The 19837-nt window shown below is 31.2% G+C and overlaps 2 protein-coding genes across 4 annotated transcripts in view; one reads left to right on the top strand and one right to left on the bottom strand.

The window, feature by feature from the left end:
• The window catches only part of LOC106873452 (uncharacterized), a 179865-nt gene extending 160296 nt beyond the window's left edge, over positions 1-19569 (top strand). Inside the window, exons 24-30 of one of the 2 annotated variants that reach the window (XR_008266727.1) lie at positions 1065-1182; positions 8436-8572; positions 11931-12123; positions 12738-14704; positions 16059-16146; positions 17330-18785; positions 19216-19569. Coding sequence is in view for 1 of the 2 variants with exons in the window: in XM_014920810.2 (XP_014776296.1) it covers positions 1065-1182; positions 8436-8572; positions 11931-12123; positions 12738-14704; positions 16059-16146; positions 17330-17503 (2677 nt within the window). In the remaining variant the exon portion in view is untranslated. Of the gene's footprint in view, positions 1-1064; positions 1183-8435; positions 8573-11930; positions 12124-12737; positions 14705-16058; positions 16147-17329 lie in introns of both variants that reach the window. The other variant, XM_014920810.2, reaches the window with a different exon arrangement.
• Positions 18903-19837, bottom strand: part of LOC106873453 (axonemal dynein light chain domain-containing protein 1) — a 102241-nt gene continuing 101306 nt past the window's right edge. For both annotated transcript variants that reach the window (XM_014920813.2, XM_014920812.2), the window contains exon 27: positions 18903-19220. In XM_014920813.2, coding sequence (XP_014776299.1) covers positions 18989-19220 — 232 coding nt within the window. In that variant the 3' untranslated portion in view covers positions 18903-18988. The remainder of the gene's footprint in view (positions 19221-19837) is intronic.

Below are 19837 nucleotides of genomic sequence, written 5' to 3'. Positions count from 1 at the left end.
TTTTGACACGTAATACTGTGGAGGAGATATTATGTTGCTGTGGGCTCGAACTCTGCAAGAAGTTAAAATGTTTTTTTACTAAAACACAATTGGAACCCTAAGTAAGGCATCTGTAAAATTTGAATGAAATTGGTTGTGTAGTTCTCGAGTTTTAGGGATTCACACAGACAGACAGACAGACAGACAGACACAGATTCTCATTTTTATATATATAGATATATATATATATAATTTTTTTTCTCTCGTTGCATATTTTGTCTCATTTTCACTTCTTTTGATCATAGCTTCTTTCCATGTAATAGTACCCTACATGCATACCTTTACTGGTGGTTGTGGTGGTGATATTGGTGGTACAAGCATGGCTGTGTGCCAAGAAGTTTGCTTCCTAACAACATGGTTTCAGATTCAATCTCATTGCATTGTACCTTGGGCAACTGTCTTCAACTATAGCCTTCAGCTGACCAAAGCCTTGTGAGCAGATTTGGTCAATGGAAACTGAAAGAAGCTATCATATATATATATATATATGTCTCTACGTTTGTACTTGTCCCCCACCCCACTTGACAACCAGTGTTGGAGTGTTTACATTCCCATAACTTAGCAGTTTGGCAAAAAATATCAATAAAATAAGTACCAGGCTTTAAAAAGTAAGAACTAGGGGTGATTCATTCTACAAAAATTCTTCAAGCTGGTGCCCCAGCATGGCTACAGTCTAATGACTAAAACAATTAAGCAATAAAAGATAAAAGTATGCATTAAACTTGCAAAATCTGATGAAGTGTAACTATAATTGATTTGTTGTACAGAAACTCTGAGTTCTGAACGATGATGATGACAACAGCATTGACAGCGGTGGCAGTAATGATGACAACAACATCTTATGATTGTTCTGCAATGTATTCCAAATGAAGTGAAATATAAATGAATAAACTTAGTTCAAGTTCCTTTTGACTTTGTTTTTTTTTTTTTTTTGCCTCTGTTCACCTACATCTGTCTGATTTTCACTCTATTGACTTTCTAACTTTTATGAAGTTTAACCAGTTGTTTGCTTCTTACTAAACCAGGGTACAATTATGGGAAGTACGTCTTCTTGCAGCTGCACTGAGCTTAAATTACATCTCTAAAGAGAAGACTACAACTATTTTTGTGGGTTTATCAAATGGAAACATTGCTATTTTAGAGGTAAGTCATATTTTACTGGGTAAATCTAAACCTAATACAACCTCTTTAAATTGTTTTTATGTATAATAAAATATTGAAGGACTATAGGAAAATATTCAGGGACATGCTCTGTATGAAAACCAATTAAGATCATTGCTAACATACTGAATGCAGTGAGTTAACAGCTCAAAAGAAATATTAAAGAAAATACTTCTTCTGTATTGTTCATAATTGATTTCTGATTACTCTTTATTAAAATTTCATGTTTGATTCTTCTGTCCTTGATTATACTACTACTGACTCACTTTTCACCACAGGTCCACTTTTAATTAATTAAAATTCATACTTACCATCAATCACCCTAGCCCTGTACAATATTTTCTTCATTCACTTCCTACATAAATCTAATCACATCCACCCTATGTTTGTATCCATCTCTCACTTCCGCCTCAAACTGTTGTAACCTTTCCCACCACTACAACCTCTTCCATCTCTATGCTCTCTTCTACTCACCTTCTCAGACATGTTACCATAAAGTATGTTCTGGCACTTCATCACCACCATATTTATCTCCCTTTCTGGTACCACTGCCCACTCATATAAAATGCAAAGTAGCCATGAACCTTTTTGACAACAAACCTTTCCCTACTCTTTCCATCAAACATTAACCTCTCAACACCTCACATAAAATGACCACCCTTCTATACTTCTTCTCAAGCAGAGAGGAGAGGGTCTTCAGTTTTGTAGGTTACAAGGCATCACAGAAAAATAAAAGCATCCTGTTCACTTTGTAAAATGTTTAGCATGAGGAAGGGCACCCAGTCATAGAAATCATGCCAAAATTCAGGGACTTATGGAAGATGTAGTCTTCTGGCTCATTGAATCTTACTTAACAATCCAACTAATACCAATATGGAAAGCAGAGGTAAAAATGATGATGATAATAGTGGTGGTGGTGGTGATGGTGGTGTTGGTGGTGCTAATGAAAATGATGATGATGGTGATGATGATGATGATGATGATGATGATAATGTCAGTCTGGCTGTGCATCGTAGCTAACAATACCTATACATATCTGTATCATTTGTCTGTGCTTGAATCTTTGTATTTGTGTGTGTGGTTACATAAAATCCATGCATATTGTGCATTTACATACATTTGTGTGCAACAAATAAGTACAAGCAAGATATCTTATCAGTGTTTAAATGTAATAAAAAAAAATTTAAAGGAAGAGAAACCATATTAGTCTTGGTAGAAGAACAAAAGGAAACAATACACTGGTAAGTCAAAGCATGGAGAGTATTTGTGTTACTTTCACTGATCAATGGAATAATTTTCAGGAAATAGTTAAGTCCATCCACATACAACTATTTCTTGATATTAAAAAATAATTATGCTATGGAGTTCCCTAGAACTATGTCAAAATTGGCATCTTTCAGTTGCAACATTCACTAGTGTTCTTTGGTAGTTATAATCCCCAAATAATTTTAAAGATAGTCTAAATGTCTTTTCTTATAATTAGCATGGTTACATTATAGATTCTAGATTTGATCCTGCTGCACAGCATCTTAGGCAAGTGTCTACTATTGTAACCTCATCTCAACTAATGCCACTAAGAGTAAAAGTTGATGAACAAAAACCTGTCTTGTGTGTATGTGTATGTGTGTGTGTGTTTGTGTGTACGCATACATGCATACATACATATATACATACATACATACATACACACATACAAATACTATTATCCCTCCTGGGCCCTCATTTTACCTGCTAGTGCATTCTTTTTACAGACAAAGAGGTGTACTCTTTTCATAAGCAAACAAGTAATTGTTATAGACAGAAAACTTAACGAAACTAAAGCATTTTTTTTTCAAAAAGTTTAAACTACTTGGTATTTTATAAATTGATAAAGATAAAGGAAGAAAATACCTGTAAAGTAGTAATAGATTAATTGAATGATGCCAATCAGAAAGTAATGCAATAAATATGAATTGACCACATTGAGGCAAAAAGGTTTGATCATATTCACATTCTCAAGAAATACATTAAGCACACTATGAATTTCCCCATAGATCAGGCCTGAGATGCATTTGATGCCATCATGACTAACCAAACATCAGATGACCAGCTTGAGCACACCATGAGTTTCCTGACAAATCACACCTAAGATGCGCTAAGATAAACCTAGTATCAGTTGACCAGCTTCTTGATACTTTTGATGTTGTGTTCAATCTTGTAATGGTGCTTGTAATCATCTTTGTCCAGTCTTTCACTATCTTTGCTACAACCAGACATGGGGATCAGGAGGAGAATGCTGGAAAAAAACAAGTAGAAAAATAACAGTAACCACTCAAAGCATTAGATTTTTCATTCTTCATAACAAATGAGCTTATCAAAATTTCCTATAGTCTGAGATATTATAAAGAAGAAACAGAATGATAATAGTTGGAACCTCTCTAATGATGGTTTTACTTGGAGCTAAACAAGAACAACAATTCTGTGTGGTTATAACAATACAATTTCTTTTAAATGCACTTAGAATTTTTATAAATAGGAATGGAATTAATTCCCTTAAATCTTTGGTTAACCAGATGGTACTTTGGGCTTAAATCTAATTATGTAGTGGACTTAGCTACTTGCATGTATAATAGAGCATACGGAAAGTATACTATGAATGATTTAAAAGATTTAAAGCAATTGCTGAAAAACAATGTTATACATACATCAGAGTTCACTTCCAATAAGCCACTATTTATCTTTCTTCAGTCGTACATGTCGACACCCCATGATTCTCAGAAGCATTTACCCAAAGGGTTTTCCTCATATCAAACTACTACAGGAAAAGTTGCAAATGTCAACAAACATTAATATATTTTTGAATGGATTAAAAGAAGAAATACAGCAAATGGAATATTATCTTTTAGGGACATCACCCAAAACTGAAATAAAGAAACTAAAAGTAAAGAAGACAAAATATAATAAAATTTATTTTGACTCAGATAACACATTTTTCCCCACTTTGCTGAAAAATATATTCCTAACAGTAGAGTTTTAAATAGTCTTTTTTTTTGTTGTTGTTGTTTTGTTTTAGTTAATAAAAGAAACCCAATATGACTAAAATATCTTACAATTTGTTTCAACTATAAACAGTAAAGTTCTGAAATGTTAACTTAGCAATTTCCTCTTTTACAATTATTTTGTATCCTCATCTCTAAAAACCTTGAATGTTTTATTTAAAACATTTTCTTATCAAAACTGGGTGGAAATTAACTTTTCACTTTGTGATCGGGGTAAAAATTTTTCTGCTCTAGTACAATACATTTATCATTGTTCTTGAAGTGAACAAAATTCTATATTCACAAATTCTGAACATCTTTTGTTAAACTATAAAATCTTTGTTAATGATTTGTGATTTTTTTTTTTTTTTTTTTCGTGATCTCAACCACTTTAAGTTATGTTACTTCATTTAAGTATACTGATTCATGTAAAATAAAAGTAGCAGAATTTTTACTGATTATATTGAATCATTTTATTCCAAAAGTGAGCTTTAAACTCACATCCACAATGTCTCTTTCAGTCAACCTATTTATGAATACATCACTTGGAGAAGTTGTTTTTTAATACATCTAAAATCTTAGAATTTAAAAGACTAGCAAAACAGACATTTCCTTGTATTTAAAATGTATAAAGTTCAGTGGGGGTGGTATTTTTCTATTTCTTATGGCATTGTGACAAAACATTTCCTGTCAGTTGTTGGTTTATATATCACCTCATTTTCTTATTCTTTTTTGAAGTCCTAAATTTTTATCAAAGGCTAACTGCTTAGGAAATAGCAGGATTTAAATTTGTTTAATATACTTTAATTGTTGAACAAGATTAATGAATCAAATAAAAAGATATAACACAATTTTCAGGAAATCACAGCCCTAAAAAAGACACATTTAAATTTAGAATAGTTATATTAAATGAATTAAAAAAGTACTTCCTGTAGCTGTAAATTTGAAAAAAAATTATTCTTTGAAGATGAATAACAACAATAATAATAGTTTTATTCTTTCTTCTACTGAGTTGCATAGATTGTCTGATAATCAAATTATAAATTTAGTCTAATGGACGGAAAAAGACTAAGCTATCATGTATCTGAAACCTAAGACCAAATTTAGCATTGATTTTAAGTTGTTATTGATTTATTTCATGATATTTTATAAAAGAATAGTATTGACGAACAATAGATAAAAAAATTTGATAGGGATGTAGTCACTTTTACCACTTTTACATATACAATTCTATTTTTAAAATAATGTCATTTGCAGACATTGTCGGTAAATATTTTTATAGCAAGATGTTGTTTGTTTCTCTTATGTGACTGTAGTACTTGCTTTCAACTTGGGATACAATTCCATGTTAAAAATAATGTCATGTACAGGCATCATTGGTAAATATTTTTATAGCCAGATGTTGTTATTCTCATTTGACTATAGCACATGCTTTCTATTTGTGATTATATGAAAACTATGTTTCTTACTATTATACAATAATTATAAAAGGATTTGAAATTCTATCATCTATAGGCCAATCTTTTTTTTATACTAATCTACATAATTTTCTTTGGAGATTAATTTTAATTAATTAAGATTTTGCCTTCTTGAAGTAAAAATATTTTATTTTGACTTCATTATCAGAATAAAACAATGATATTTGATAGAATTTTAAAATATTATTTGATAGCCTAAAATTATTTTAAGCAATGATTTTTAAATATTCCCAAATACTCCTTTCTGTATAGAGGATTTCTTAAACTTCTTACTTGATACACCCCTTGTAACAAAATTTAAATTCCATTCACCTCTGGACAAATTAATTAGCAAACCATAAATATAAATGCACCTTTAATGCATGAATAACTTTCTAATGGGAAAGACAGATGACAGGTTCAGTAGGGATGGAGAAAATTGCAAGTATTCGGTTGAAAATTTGTGAATTTGAGCTACAAAGCACCATTTTCCTGTGTTCCATGTCCAAAGTGCTTCTCTGTTTGCTTAGTAAATAATGCATATGGATAAATGCAGATTCCACCATACACTAACTTGGAAACACGAGTAAAATGAGTTCAACAGTTGCACAAATCTTGGCATATTTTGCAAGTTTTTTATTTATCCAGTAATATTCAATTTCATTAAGTATAAACATAGACTTCATTTCAAAGTCAAAAGTCATTTCAATAAATTCTTCTTTAAAAAATGTGTCTAAATTTGCACTTTTCACATCCATTTCAAATTGAGAAACAATATTCAGGAGTTTCCATGTTTAGAGGACCCTTGAATTGAGCTTTAAAGTCTTCTTACAAATTCTTAATGTGAGGTTTTTTATGAATGTCACTATCTATGACACTTCCTTTCTCAAATGTCTCAAGATAAAATAAGTAAAATTCTTTATTTATCCTGACCATGTTAACCCTTTAGTATTTAAACTGGCCACATCACATCCAAATAGTCTACTTGTTTTATGTTCTAAAAAGCTAGATCCAGCTTTTTACACTTACCCTACAATGCCATCCATAAAATAAACAACCACATCATCAAAATCTCAAAGCTACAAGATAATGCATGATTAATTCAAAACAATGTGTATAAAGCATTACATTTGATAGAGTAATCTGAATAGTTAGATAAACTCAAGGTTGACGCCCTTACAATGAGAAAACAACGATGATCAACATTTGAGTGACTCTGATGTACTGTTTTTAGTTACAGTGACCACAATTCAACCACTACAATTACTGTTCTTTTTTTCAGCATCACAGCCACACACTCATGTAAGATCACCTGTTATGACACTTCAGAAAGTCTTAATCATAATTCACACAATCAAACAGTTGCTTAACAACTGTGACTCAGACCTCCTTTTGTTCACAGATTTTGTGACAACACTATGTATCATCAATCATTCTTCAAACCACATGGCACAAATTTTGTAGATGTCTACTGCAATGCAAATTTCATTGATAGTTAGATGACAATTTTCATGGAATACAATATGCAATTTCACAATGTGAAACGCTGGTACCATGTGAGACATAACACATGACTAAAAAAAAAATCCTTTCCAAGCCTGAAGCAACACTAGAAGTAACACTAGAAATATTTCTGCAAATGGTTTCTCCATCAGAAAGATGATTTCACAAAAATGCACTACTTTCAAACATTTCCTTGCTCAACTTGTGACAACTCACCAAATACATTACATATACACTCACTCTTGTAGATGTAGATCAGTGTCTAGCTAATGTTGTGTGATTTGGCTATTATAATACTAAACATCAAGATCACAGTACTTGTATATCAGTTGTGAACATGATGTTCCATTTGGTTGATGCACTGTTTAAAAAGTCTGTTCTCTTTTTGGACAGAGCTTATACTGTCTCATTACCAATCCTAGCTTCTATTTGCAGTTAAATAAACAGAGCACTGTTTACTTTCTTACAGAGCACAACACAGTAGCAGCAGCAATGTTTGAGCTTAACTTAAAACTTGTTTTTCAATAGTCCAATGTCCAAACTTTAAAGAAAATCATTTAAAATACTGTCAGTTAAAAAATTCTAGAAAAGTTGAAATGTTCTGGATTTTGAAATTATACCAAGCACTTGAAAAAAAATATTTTCCAAGAAAAATAAATACTGGGGAAATGAACTGAAAAAGTATCTCAATTTTCATGGTAAAGATAACATTTTTGGTGAAAACTTTATGGTGAATATTTTCAATGAAAAATATATGTGAGATTAAGCTACACTTTGGAACTATTGCTGAATCATTATTAGCTTGGGAATATTATAATAGTTCAGTTACATAAGAATCTAAACTATTGAGTGGCGTTTTGCATAATACTTTTCCTTCAACAGTTTGTATTTGCATTCATTCACAACTCATTTTTGATTAGAGTTAAAATTCTTTCAGAAACGTATAAATTAAGAAATATAAACACTATCTAAATATTCAGTTTCCAACATTCTAGCTAAATGTATCCCTTCTCCTCTTTCTTCTGTCCCTTTTATTCCCTCCTCTCAGTAACTGCTTTGAAGTATTCTAAAAGGGTGGGATCTTAACTATTGGGTTTCCATTGAGAATGTATAACAATTAAATCCTAAAATAAATACTGTATATAAAAAAGAAAAATGTACACTTATGTAAATTTTGTTTTGTACATGTTGAATATATGCTAAAGACTAAGTGTAGAATTGAGAAGTTTTCTAACAATATATCTTTTTTAATTTTCAGGATGCATCTATCAGCCCAAATAGTCTTGCAGATGTCTTGTATATTCCACTAAACCAGGCACCAATCACATCTCTTCTTATCTGGGAAGACACCTTGTGGTGTGCCTCAGCCAACAGAGTTTTTATCCTATCTGCTTTGTATGGAAAATTTATCATATTTATATATTAACTTTTAAATTATGTTCCAGTACATACATGCATCAGGAATTAAATACTCACATTTTAAGAGGGATTAAAAAGGATATGGATACTTTTCCTAGTCCTAAGCTAAAACTATACAAACATACATACACAATTCATGAAGCTACACACACACATACACTTTGACAAATACTTGCACATATACATGCATTTAACTGACAACTTTTTGCTCACTTATTTTGGATAACCAGAAACAAATGGCATTTTCTCTTTTGAACTTGCAGTCTGAGCTGTATATGTTCCTAATCCTTATATTCTGAGTCAATGGGAACCTCAACATGGTCACTGAACAAATCTTCCTTACATCACACTCTATGGTCTTAAGAAAAAATACACTCAATAATGTAGTCTTATATATTCCTAAAAAGATATGATAGTCATAGCTAGAATAATAGGACAATGCAATCAAGACAGTTCTAGCAACAGCTTACATCTTATGTAGAAATACTCTTCTTTTCTTGTTTTTTTTTTCTATTACACACTAATCACCTTCAGGCTGAAATGACTTCAGTTTTAATTACCTGTCCCAAATCTATGTTCTGAAAGAAGATGACTGTGTAATGAAATATGTATGTCTTTTTTTCATATATAACAATACAGATAGGTTTGATGATAAGTGTTTGAGAAGTGCCAAAGCACAAAACTCCCAGCCCTTGAATTACTTTATAACTTCTGCTGATCAAATAACAATAAATAGCAAAGGTATTGAATTTAAAATTAAGGAATTATAAGGAGAAAGATGCATAGAATTCACATATTTCTTTCTTTCTTTTTTTTTTATTGATTACTTATAGTAAAGTTCTTAAAATTTCTAAAATATTGATAGAAATGCTTTCTCTTAGTTTACCACTGAGAGTCACAGCTGGCAGAATCATTAGCACGTTGCTTAGCAGCATGTCGTCTGTCTTCATGTTCTGAGTTCAAATTCTGCTGAGGTCAACTTTGCCTTTCATCCTTTCAGGGCTGATAAAATAAGTACCAGTTGAACACTGAGGTGGATGTTATTGACTTACCCACTCCTTGAACTTGCTGATCTTGTGCTAAAATTATGATTATTATTATTATTATCATTATTATTATTATTATTATTATTATTATTATTATTATTTCATATATGCACAACAGATTAGACTGTTGGAAAAGAAACATTCCTAACATTGGGCTACAACAAATAACCTTAGATGTCAAAAAACCTTCGTAAGCATCCTAGCTGTACCTAATAATACTGTTTTCTGGAGCTGCTCTAAACTAGGTGTTACGCCTATTTCCTCATCTGTTCAAATCTTTAGGGATAGTTCCTAATGCACCTACAACTACAGAGATATTATTATTATTGTTTGTAGTGAGATGAAGAGGATTAATAATTTTAGTCATGGGAAGTAAGGATATCATATCATTTGAAATACTTAAACCAATGTTTAGGCATCAAGAAAAATATTTATCTTTTTATCTCAAGAAAAACACACGAGGCACAGGTGTGGCTGTGTAGTAAGAAGTTTGCTTCCCAGCTACATGGTTCTGGATTTGTGATAGTGTCTTCTCCTATAGTCTCAAGCCAACCAAAGCCTTGTGGATTTGGTAGATGGTAACTGAAAGAAGCCCGTCATATATCATCATCTTCATCATTATCATCATTATCATCATCATCATCATCATTTAACGTCTATCTTCCATGCTGGCAGGGACTGGACAGTTTGACAGGAGCTGGCCAGATAGAAGGCAACACCACACTATTGTGTCTGTTTTGGTATGGTTTTTTACAGCTGGATGCCCTTCCTAATACCAGCCACCCCATAGAGTGAACTGAGTGCTTTTTACGTGTGTGTGTGTGTGTGTGTGTGTGTGTCTTTGTATCTGTGTTTGTCCCCACCACTGCTTGACAACCAGTGTTGGTGTGTTTACATCACTGTAACTTGGTGGTTTGGCAAAACAGATCAATATAAGTACCAAACTTAAAATATAAGTACTGGGGTCAATTTGGTCAACTAAAATCCTTCAAGGTGAAGCCCCAGCATGGCCATAGTCTAATGACTGAAACTAGTAAAGGATAAAGAAATAAAAGACATCTTATTTAAATAAGGTGAAATGAAATTTAACAAAGCATTGATTTGATATAATGTTGAAATTTCTGAAACCTCATTTCAGAAAGTTTATTACTATTTTTGAAAAGTTAAAAACAATTCTTTAATAAGTATCCTGCATGTCTGAGACACAGAGAGACAAGCCAATAATATGCTAGGGCTTTTCAATGAATTGAAAATCTGATTAACTCTTTAGCATTTAAACTGACCATATCCAACTAAAATATTCTGCCTCTTTTATGTTCAAAGTGACCAGATCCAACATCTCATACCTACCCTACAATGTCATTCTAAAAATAAACAATCACATCATCAAAATCTTGAAGCCACAAGATAACGCTTGATTAATTCAAAACAATGTGAATAAATAAGCAGTACATTTGACAGAGCAATCTGAATGCTAAATGGTTAATATTCCATTATTAATAACACATTCTAATTTAAGTGAATGCTCTTAACTATTAATGACACAGTCTATCTTAGTTTAGATAGTTATTGTAGAAAGGAAAAGTTTCTTGTTGAATGTATTAGATATACAATATAGTTATCAGTGAAGGTACATAGTCTAGTGGTTAGAATGTTGAGCTCACAATCATAAGCTCATGGGTTGGTTTTCTGGACCAGGTAGCACATTGTATCTGGAGCAAGGTGCTTAATTTCACATTGCTCCAGCCCTTCCAGCCTTAAATGACTATCAGAGTAGTGCTTATGTGGTTTTCTCTCCCTCTAGTTGTTACATTCATGGTGTCTCACTAAGTTAAGTTAGGTAAGCCAAGAGTATATCTGTGTCTATGTCTGCTTGAAGCTGAAGAGGCACCTAAAAGAAATAGCATAACATTACTAAAAGCTACCAGACCACACACACTTGCAATTATAATTGACAAATGTTTTGTAAACTTGCAATTTTAAGCTAAAGCCTGCCATGAAATTGGATAAATCAACAGAGAAACATTCCACTATAATTTTCTATTGAATCACTGAGATATAAAGTTTTTAGAAGTAAACTAAGGGTTTATAAGTCATTAATAATACTTTAATCCTTAAGTTAGAAATATAATTTAGAAAGAGATTCTAGATATATTTAATATCATTAACATTCCACATAGTTTCAAACAGTTTATCCTTAAAGCCAAGAATTAACTTGAAAATGATAAGGAATTTAAAATGATTGTAAAACACATTCATTTTTAGTGATAATTAAAATTCTATTTCAGGACACTGGACTCTATATCTGCCTTTCAACTGTCTGACAATCCATATGAAATAGTTTTATCAATGAAACCATGCGAACATGGAGTATGGATTAGCTTAAAAGGATCTTCTGTTACTGAAATATGGGATCCAGATTTGTTGACTTGTAAAATGAAATATGATATCAGAAATGGATGGATTCCTATTCCAAAAGAGGTACAAATTTACCTATTTTATATGATTAGAATTTCATTTCAGGACACTGAGTTCTATATCTGTCTTTCAAATGTCCAATGATTTATATGAAATACTTTTATCAACGAAACCATGTGAATAGCTTAAAAACATCTGTCACTGAAATACAGGATCCAGAGTCAAGAAATGAAACCTAAATTTATATTCACAATAAAAATTATGTTATGGTTTCGACACTACAAACTGCAGTCTATTTCACTGCTGGAAATATGTATCAGCTAAGCAGTAGTTTTTAGGTTCCTGAATGGTTCAAGGAGATATCTTATTTTAGAGTTGAATTCTCATTACTAACCACTCAACAATATCAAGAAAATCATTTCATGTGTATGTGTTGCACCACAACTCATCTAGCACTGTTATTTATTTTCTTAATTTTTACAACCTATTATTAATTTATTTCATACATTGGTGTAAAATGCATACAGTTATTCTAATAAGAAATCTAAAATTATTGGTATATTCTTATTCATTGGTAGTATTCAAAGTAAAAGTATGATCTAAGAAACACTATTAGTCTATAATTAAAGTCGTTATACTGAGATTGCATACTAATATTTATATCTCTCTCTCTCTAGGATGATGAAAAACTAAATGAACAAAGGGTTACTTGCTTCTTACCTCATGATAATATGCTCTGGATTGGTGTAGGAGATGGTAACTTATCCATCTATGAGATCTTTTCACCACCAGCCACTATGAAAGATCTTGTATCAGCTGATGACTACAAGAAAAACCTAATGGAGAACAATGAGTTATTTCTTGAAAATGATATCCCTTGTATATTAGCTTCCTGTAATGATGACACACTGTCTAATGAAACAATAATGGAAGACAAGCAGAACAATAATAAAGAAACATTATGGCAGCTAAACCAAGAGAATACAGAATTATGTTCTAATAAACAGAAACCAATATCTGATTTCAATAACAAAGCCAGTGAGTTATTTCATGAGGGCATGTCAAGAACAACTGCTTATAACTCAAAAGTAAATGATCATTCCTTGATTGAAAAGTTGGAGATTAGCTCTAAAAACATTCTTCCAGATGTCATTGATAATGTAACCAATCGACAATCTGCAGAAGGAATAGATTTATTAGATTCTACAATTTGTCATGTTATACCTGAACAAAATCCTTCCAGTAACAATTTCTCTCATTTAAATGAAACAGTTATAAAACAAAACAAGCAGGCCATTCTGGAATTGCAGCCCTCTTTAAGTGAGCAGCAAACAGAAAGTGGTGAAATATATCTCAATAATCTTGATGAATCACTAAAAGAAATTAAGGCATGTCCATTAGAAGATTCTCCATCAGAGCTAATTACTGATCTTAAAACAGCAGAACTTTCCAAAATAAATGAGCAACATTATTCTCAAAATTTATCACATACTAACTCTCCACAACATTTCTTAAATACTAACAAAAATAACAATGGAATATCGTTAAAATCTGAAGAAACAATGTACGATAAAACTGAAATTTGTTTGCTAAATGGCAACAAAAGTAAAGAGTTACCAAAACAATTTACAATTAAACCTGAGTTCTGTGATCAAAACATTAATGGAATCCAAGACACGAAGAAACAGCATTACAATAGCGAGGCAAGCTTATATAATTTAAACAATGAGCAGTGTCAAGAAAGGGAAAGTAATATCAATAGTGTTTCCCCAAGAGTTTTAAATAATAAACAAGAGGTATCACCAAGGATATGGTCCAAAGTACAGAAAAAAAGTTCAGAAAATATTTTACCTTCAACAAAGAAATTAGAAAAACTGATGAAAACAAAGTGTGAGAATGGCAATGAAGAAACCCACTTTAAGGAGAATAAAGAAAATGGAAAATCTCAAAGCAGAAATGCTATCATTGAAAGACAGAATTCCTTCAGTAATCAGATGAACCAAGATATCTCATCAGAATCTAACGGCAATAAATTAATGTATATCAATCAGCAACCAAAAGAAATTGCTCCCAATTCAAGTAACTTATCAAAATATGACCAACTTAAAGAAGGAAATTATTTTAGTAATAGAATAATTGATAATGAAAATTTAATCAAACAAATACCATCAGCAGATGTTTTGATGACACAGAAAATGGAGTCTGATCATATTTCAGTTAAGTTTATTCCAAGCATGACTAATAAGATACATTTCGTAAATGAAAAAGAACCTTCAAAGATTGATCAGTCAAAAGCAACCCTTCATGACTACCATGAATCAAAATATCGATTGGAATTTTCTGAGTATGATGTTAAACAGACTAAAGAAATTTTGGATTGTCGAAAATTATCATTTTCTAGCAATATCAGTGACCTTTCATCTACATGTGCAACAGAACTTGCTTCAAATAGTTTTGAGGCATGTAGTTTGTCAACAATTGATGGAGAAGACTTCAAGTTTTATAACAGAAAACTCAGCAGTTTCAACACTCCAAATTCAACATCATCTCCTAGTATTATAGACATCTCAGACTCACTTTATTTAAATCTTGTTGCTAGACTAAAGATATCAGAGAAACCAGTGGTTTGCCTTCTGGAGGCTAAGTAAGTAGTGCAACAATCTTTATATCGTTAGTTAAACTATTGAATTAGTTGTTTCCTTCTTACAAAATTGTTTGAAATATGAGTTGGTAAATTTAATTGCCATGAATTAGAACTTTCAAGCTTGGTACTTAGGATAATAATTTCATACATTATAATCTGATACTACTTAATTTGTATTGGCTCATAATATCAACTGGTTGGGATTTTACTGCCATTTAAATTGAAGCAATTGCTATTAAATATGTCATTCTAGACTGCTATGTAACAGAATAGCTCAGGGGTCAAACATACATGATAAAAACTCACAAACCAGGATTTTGTTTGCTTATTTAGAATTAAATTATATTGCATAGTAGTAGTAGTAGTAGTAGCAGCAGCAGAGTAGCAGCAGCAGAATAGCAGTAGCAGCAGCAGAAATAGAAGTAGTATTGAATGTTCTATAGTTATGTAATCCTTTAAGTAACCACTGTCTCATAACTTTCAGCTTCACTATTAAGTTATAAATATTGAACCTTTCCATTACTGGATGGGCATGAAATGAACATTTAGCAAAAGATATTTTAAGATAAGAAAAGATAAAAAGGATGTTATAGGTGATTAAAACTGTGCATTGCTTAACTAGATACATATCTAGTTTGATGCCAGATTCTTCAGAGTTCAAATCCTGCTGGAGTTGAAACTGCTTTTAATCTTTTTTAAAATATTATTAAAATCAAAATCATTATCTTTAAAAGTAATATATTGGTTTCAAATTTTGGCGCAAGGCCAGCAATTTTGGGGAGGTGGGTAAGTCGATTACATCAACCCCAGTGCTCAACCTGCACTTATTTATTGACCTTGAAAGGACAAAAGGCAAAGTTGACCTTAGTGGAATTTTAACTTAGAATGTAAAAATGGATGAAATGCTGCTAAGCATTTTGCCCAGCATGCTAATGATTCTGCTAGCTCACCACCTTATCTTTAAAAGTAATATATTAAAATCATTTAATCAATGATGTTCATTCACCTATAAGTACTGATCTTGTACTTAATAAAAAAAATCCATTAAATTGATACAAGATACTAGAATATCTTATGACATTTTCAATCAATTGATAAGATTTTGTTCTTTAATTTAGTGTTTATTTCTGAAATCTTTTTTCTTGGTCAAAAGTTTAACATTAAATTATACCCTTCTGCATTAGCTTAATACAATTTGGCATTGATTGAATAAATAAATAAAATCTTTCTGAATCAGCAAGTATACCACTGAAACTTAAGTTAATTATTGTACAAGCAAATAAGAATAAATAGATATCAAACATTTTTTTTTTTCTTTTTGTGATAATATTTTCCCCTTGATTAACATTTACAGCATTAATGAAGAACCATTAATATTGAGCTTCAGTGGTTTCCATGGTGATGAAGAACCAGTTTTGAGGTGGAGAAGGGAACCAGATGAAGTAAGACAACCTTTAGATTCTTTTAAGGTTGTCATAATGTATAAAATTTGTTCTATATCTGTAGCAAAGTAAATTAAGATAGTGTTTCTAATAATTTAGTAGAAATATTCTAGGTTATTATTATAGTAATTTAGAAGAATTATAAGAGGTTGTTTCAATACAGTAAATAAAGAATGTGTTATTTAACAAGTTTTACAATCACAGTATTTTTCTGTCTTATGTTTACTTTTACAGTTTTGCAAATATGCTACTTAGTCTTAAAGTTAACATTAGACTCACTAATCAATAAACAAATCCATATGTTTAAGCTACATAATGCAGCTTCTCAACCTGCTTAAAATAGTGCCCAAAGTCTTCCTCATATCCCCACCTACTGTTTTAAAGAAGAAAGAACACATTGAATAATGACTTACCATATAAGGAACCTTCGTGTATAAGGAGCCCCCTAATTTTTGTAAATATGCAAGAAGTTTTAACAAGCTAAATGGAGTAAGAAAACTAAGGAAATAATTTGAGTACAGCCTACAGAATTTTAATTTTTAATTGATCATTATTTTTTATAAACAAACTAAATGTTCAAACACATGTTTGTATAGTGATCTAGGAATAATGAAACTAAATAAAAAAAGACATTAAAATAACCTAAAGTGTATATGTACAAGAGGGTGCTGAAAAGTTCCTGGAGGATCAATTAATTATAATTTTATGATGGTTATTTCAGATTAACACACTTACTGCAGTGGTTCTTCAGTTTTTCTAAGCCCCCATAAGAGAACTCAGAAGGTTGGGCCTCCAACCAGGCCTTTCACAATACCTTTAAAGCCAGGAATTTTTCAGCACCTCTGCATAGATGCAGGCCTGACTGTGTGGCTAAGAAGCTCACTTTGCAACCACATGATTTCAGGTTCACTGCCACAATACAACACTTGGGCAAGTGTTTTCTATTCTAGCCCCAGGCTTGCCAATGTCTTGTGAATGAATTTGGTAGATGAAACTGCATAATTCTTGAAAAACTGCAGAAATAGAAAAAAGAAATACAAATTTTGGATTTGATAAGCAATTCCCTCAATGATCAGATTAGTTAATCCAGTTGTCTATTGTTAAAATGTGATAAGAAAAGATTGCTTTTTTTTTTCATTTTCAAAGTTAAAATTAGTAATATATATCTTTTTAATATTTTCAGAAAATTTGGACAAATGAACCTGTACAAGAAATATGCCCAATAACAAAAGTCCCAAAACCTTCAGGATATTTGAGGAATTGCCTTCAGTCTAATAGTCAAAAGAAATTCATTTCAAATTTTGAAAAACATGATGACACTTTCATTGATGAATCTAAAATATTTTCTGGAAAATGAGAAAACCCCTAATGTCATAAACATCATGCATGATTCATGAATTATGAATATTTTGGAAAAAATTTTACAATTTAAGTTAAAATAGAATCCGGAAATGTTAATACAATTTGAATAACATCAGCAGCGTTATTGCCAAAACACCCCTAATATATATTGGGTTGATAGAAAGAGAACTAATATTTTTAGCCAATATTTTAAGTTCTAATTTTACTAGATTTATTATGTATTCAATCCATCCATTTTTGCCATCCACTATTTCTTGTAGGGTAATGGAGATAGAGTCCGCATGCACCTCTTCCATAGGGTTCTATTAGAAATAACCATAACACTTTCCAGCTGGATTCCCAAGCAGGACCAGCTGACACCATAGATATTATCCAACCATCTCAATCTTAGTCTACCCCTAGGTCTCCTGCTAGTTGGCTCAGCTTGAAGAATCTGTCTTGTGATTCATTCCTAATGCATTCTAACCAATCTATTATGTATTGATTATTAAAATTATAGTGGGAAAGTAATAAACATGGTAAACAGTGTGTATTGCAGTAAAGAGAGAGTTGGGTGAAGCAAAACAGACAATTTTCAAGTTATCAATGAAGCAAGTAAAGAATAACTACAAACAAATATAGAAAAAAGTACAAGAATTATAATTCAGTAAAGAATTTTTTAAATGCAAATGAAATTTAATGAGCTGTCTTGAAATTCACAGCATTTTTAATCATAAGTGATAAATGTATTTTCTGAGAATTTAAAGTATTTAGATTTACTTGACTTTTATTGCATGAAAATACAGAGTGAGTCAAGTAGCACCTAGTTTCCAAGAAGTTGTGCCTTTCTTTGTTGTTTTGTAGGTTATTCCTGACAGTTTTGAAAGTTACTAAATCTGGATCATGTATCACGTTGTTGATATCCCAACCCATAAAACAAGAACAAGGAGTCAAAAGTATCTCTCAATTGGGAAGTCATACATATCAACCCTAAAACAGGAATTGGGTGCCTCTTTTGACTCACCCTGTAAATAGAATTTTGGGTGAATAATTTAAACTAAAAGGTAATACAAAAAAACATAGATGAAAATGAGCCACTTGTCAACGTTGTTTCCTATACATTGTGCTGACAGGGAGTAGTTCAAAGCACAACATCGCATTCATTTAATAAATATAAAAATGAGATTGAAGATTCTCAGATTTGTGCAATTTCAACAAATGAAATGACAATTGGCATAAATCCATGTACAATCAAAACTCAACGGCTTGATATAACAGTGAAATCCTAGAAATTGAAGGTAAATTAGAATAATACAATCAGTTATGAATTCATTGTGATTAATTATGCAGTATCAATTTAATTTGTGTGAGTTAAAGTAGAATTTAATAATTAAAAACCAACACAGAGTCATATAGTCATTCAAACAGAATTTATTAAGTCAAAGACTTTTTGTAAATCAATTATTATTACATTTACTTTCCTTGTAAAAGGAAATATAAATTATTTCTTTTTACTCTTTGGGGTTTTTGCTAGAGATTTTTTTAGAGCTTTCCCTGTTTGTGTTGAGGGTAAACTAGTGGATTCAGTGATTTTATCTGAAATCAGAATGGCTGATGTATTCAAATCTTTGCCTATTTTAGTCATTGCTTGTAATTTTCCCTGTAGCTGAATTAGTTCAAATTCAGCAATGTCTGCTCGATTCTCATATTCTTGAGCTCTCTTTTCAGTGGCACTGCAAACAAAAAGAAAATACCAAACAATTTAAGTGTCTTGATTAAATGTATTTAAATCAAATGAAAATCAATATAAATGTTATATAACAATGATTTCAAATCATTGAATAACATCAGGAGTGTTATTACTAGAAGACCAGCAATTTCAGGAAAGGGATTAAATCGATTCATCAAATCTAGTGCCCAACTGGTACTTATTTTATCAATCTCAAAAGGATGAAAAGCAAAGTCAACCTTGGCAGAATTTGAACCCAGTATGTAAAGCTTGATGAAATGTCAGTAAGCATTTTGCCTGGCTGTCACCTTTATAGATGTATATAATAATAAACCTAAAATTATAATATGTAAGGCATTGTTATATTATTTGTTTATTTTTACATGCCATAAATACATATGTGCATATGCATACACACACTTTTATATATATATGTAAAGATATGTATATAAATATATATTTATGTGTGTGTGTATAAACATATGCATATATATATATATACATATATGCATACACACACAGATATATGTATATTTACTACAATAAAGAAAAATATGCAATGACCATTATTTATGCCTTGTCTTATATATATATATAAGGGCATCCAGCTGTAGAAACTCT

Source organism: Octopus bimaculoides, chromosome 2 (assembly GCF_001194135.2).
Source record: "Octopus bimaculoides isolate UCB-OBI-ISO-001 chromosome 2, ASM119413v2, whole genome shotgun sequence".
NCBI classification, from domain to species: domain Eukaryota; kingdom Metazoa; phylum Mollusca; class Cephalopoda; order Octopoda; family Octopodidae; genus Octopus; species Octopus bimaculoides.
This window is presented reverse-complemented; position numbering and strand designations above follow the sequence as displayed.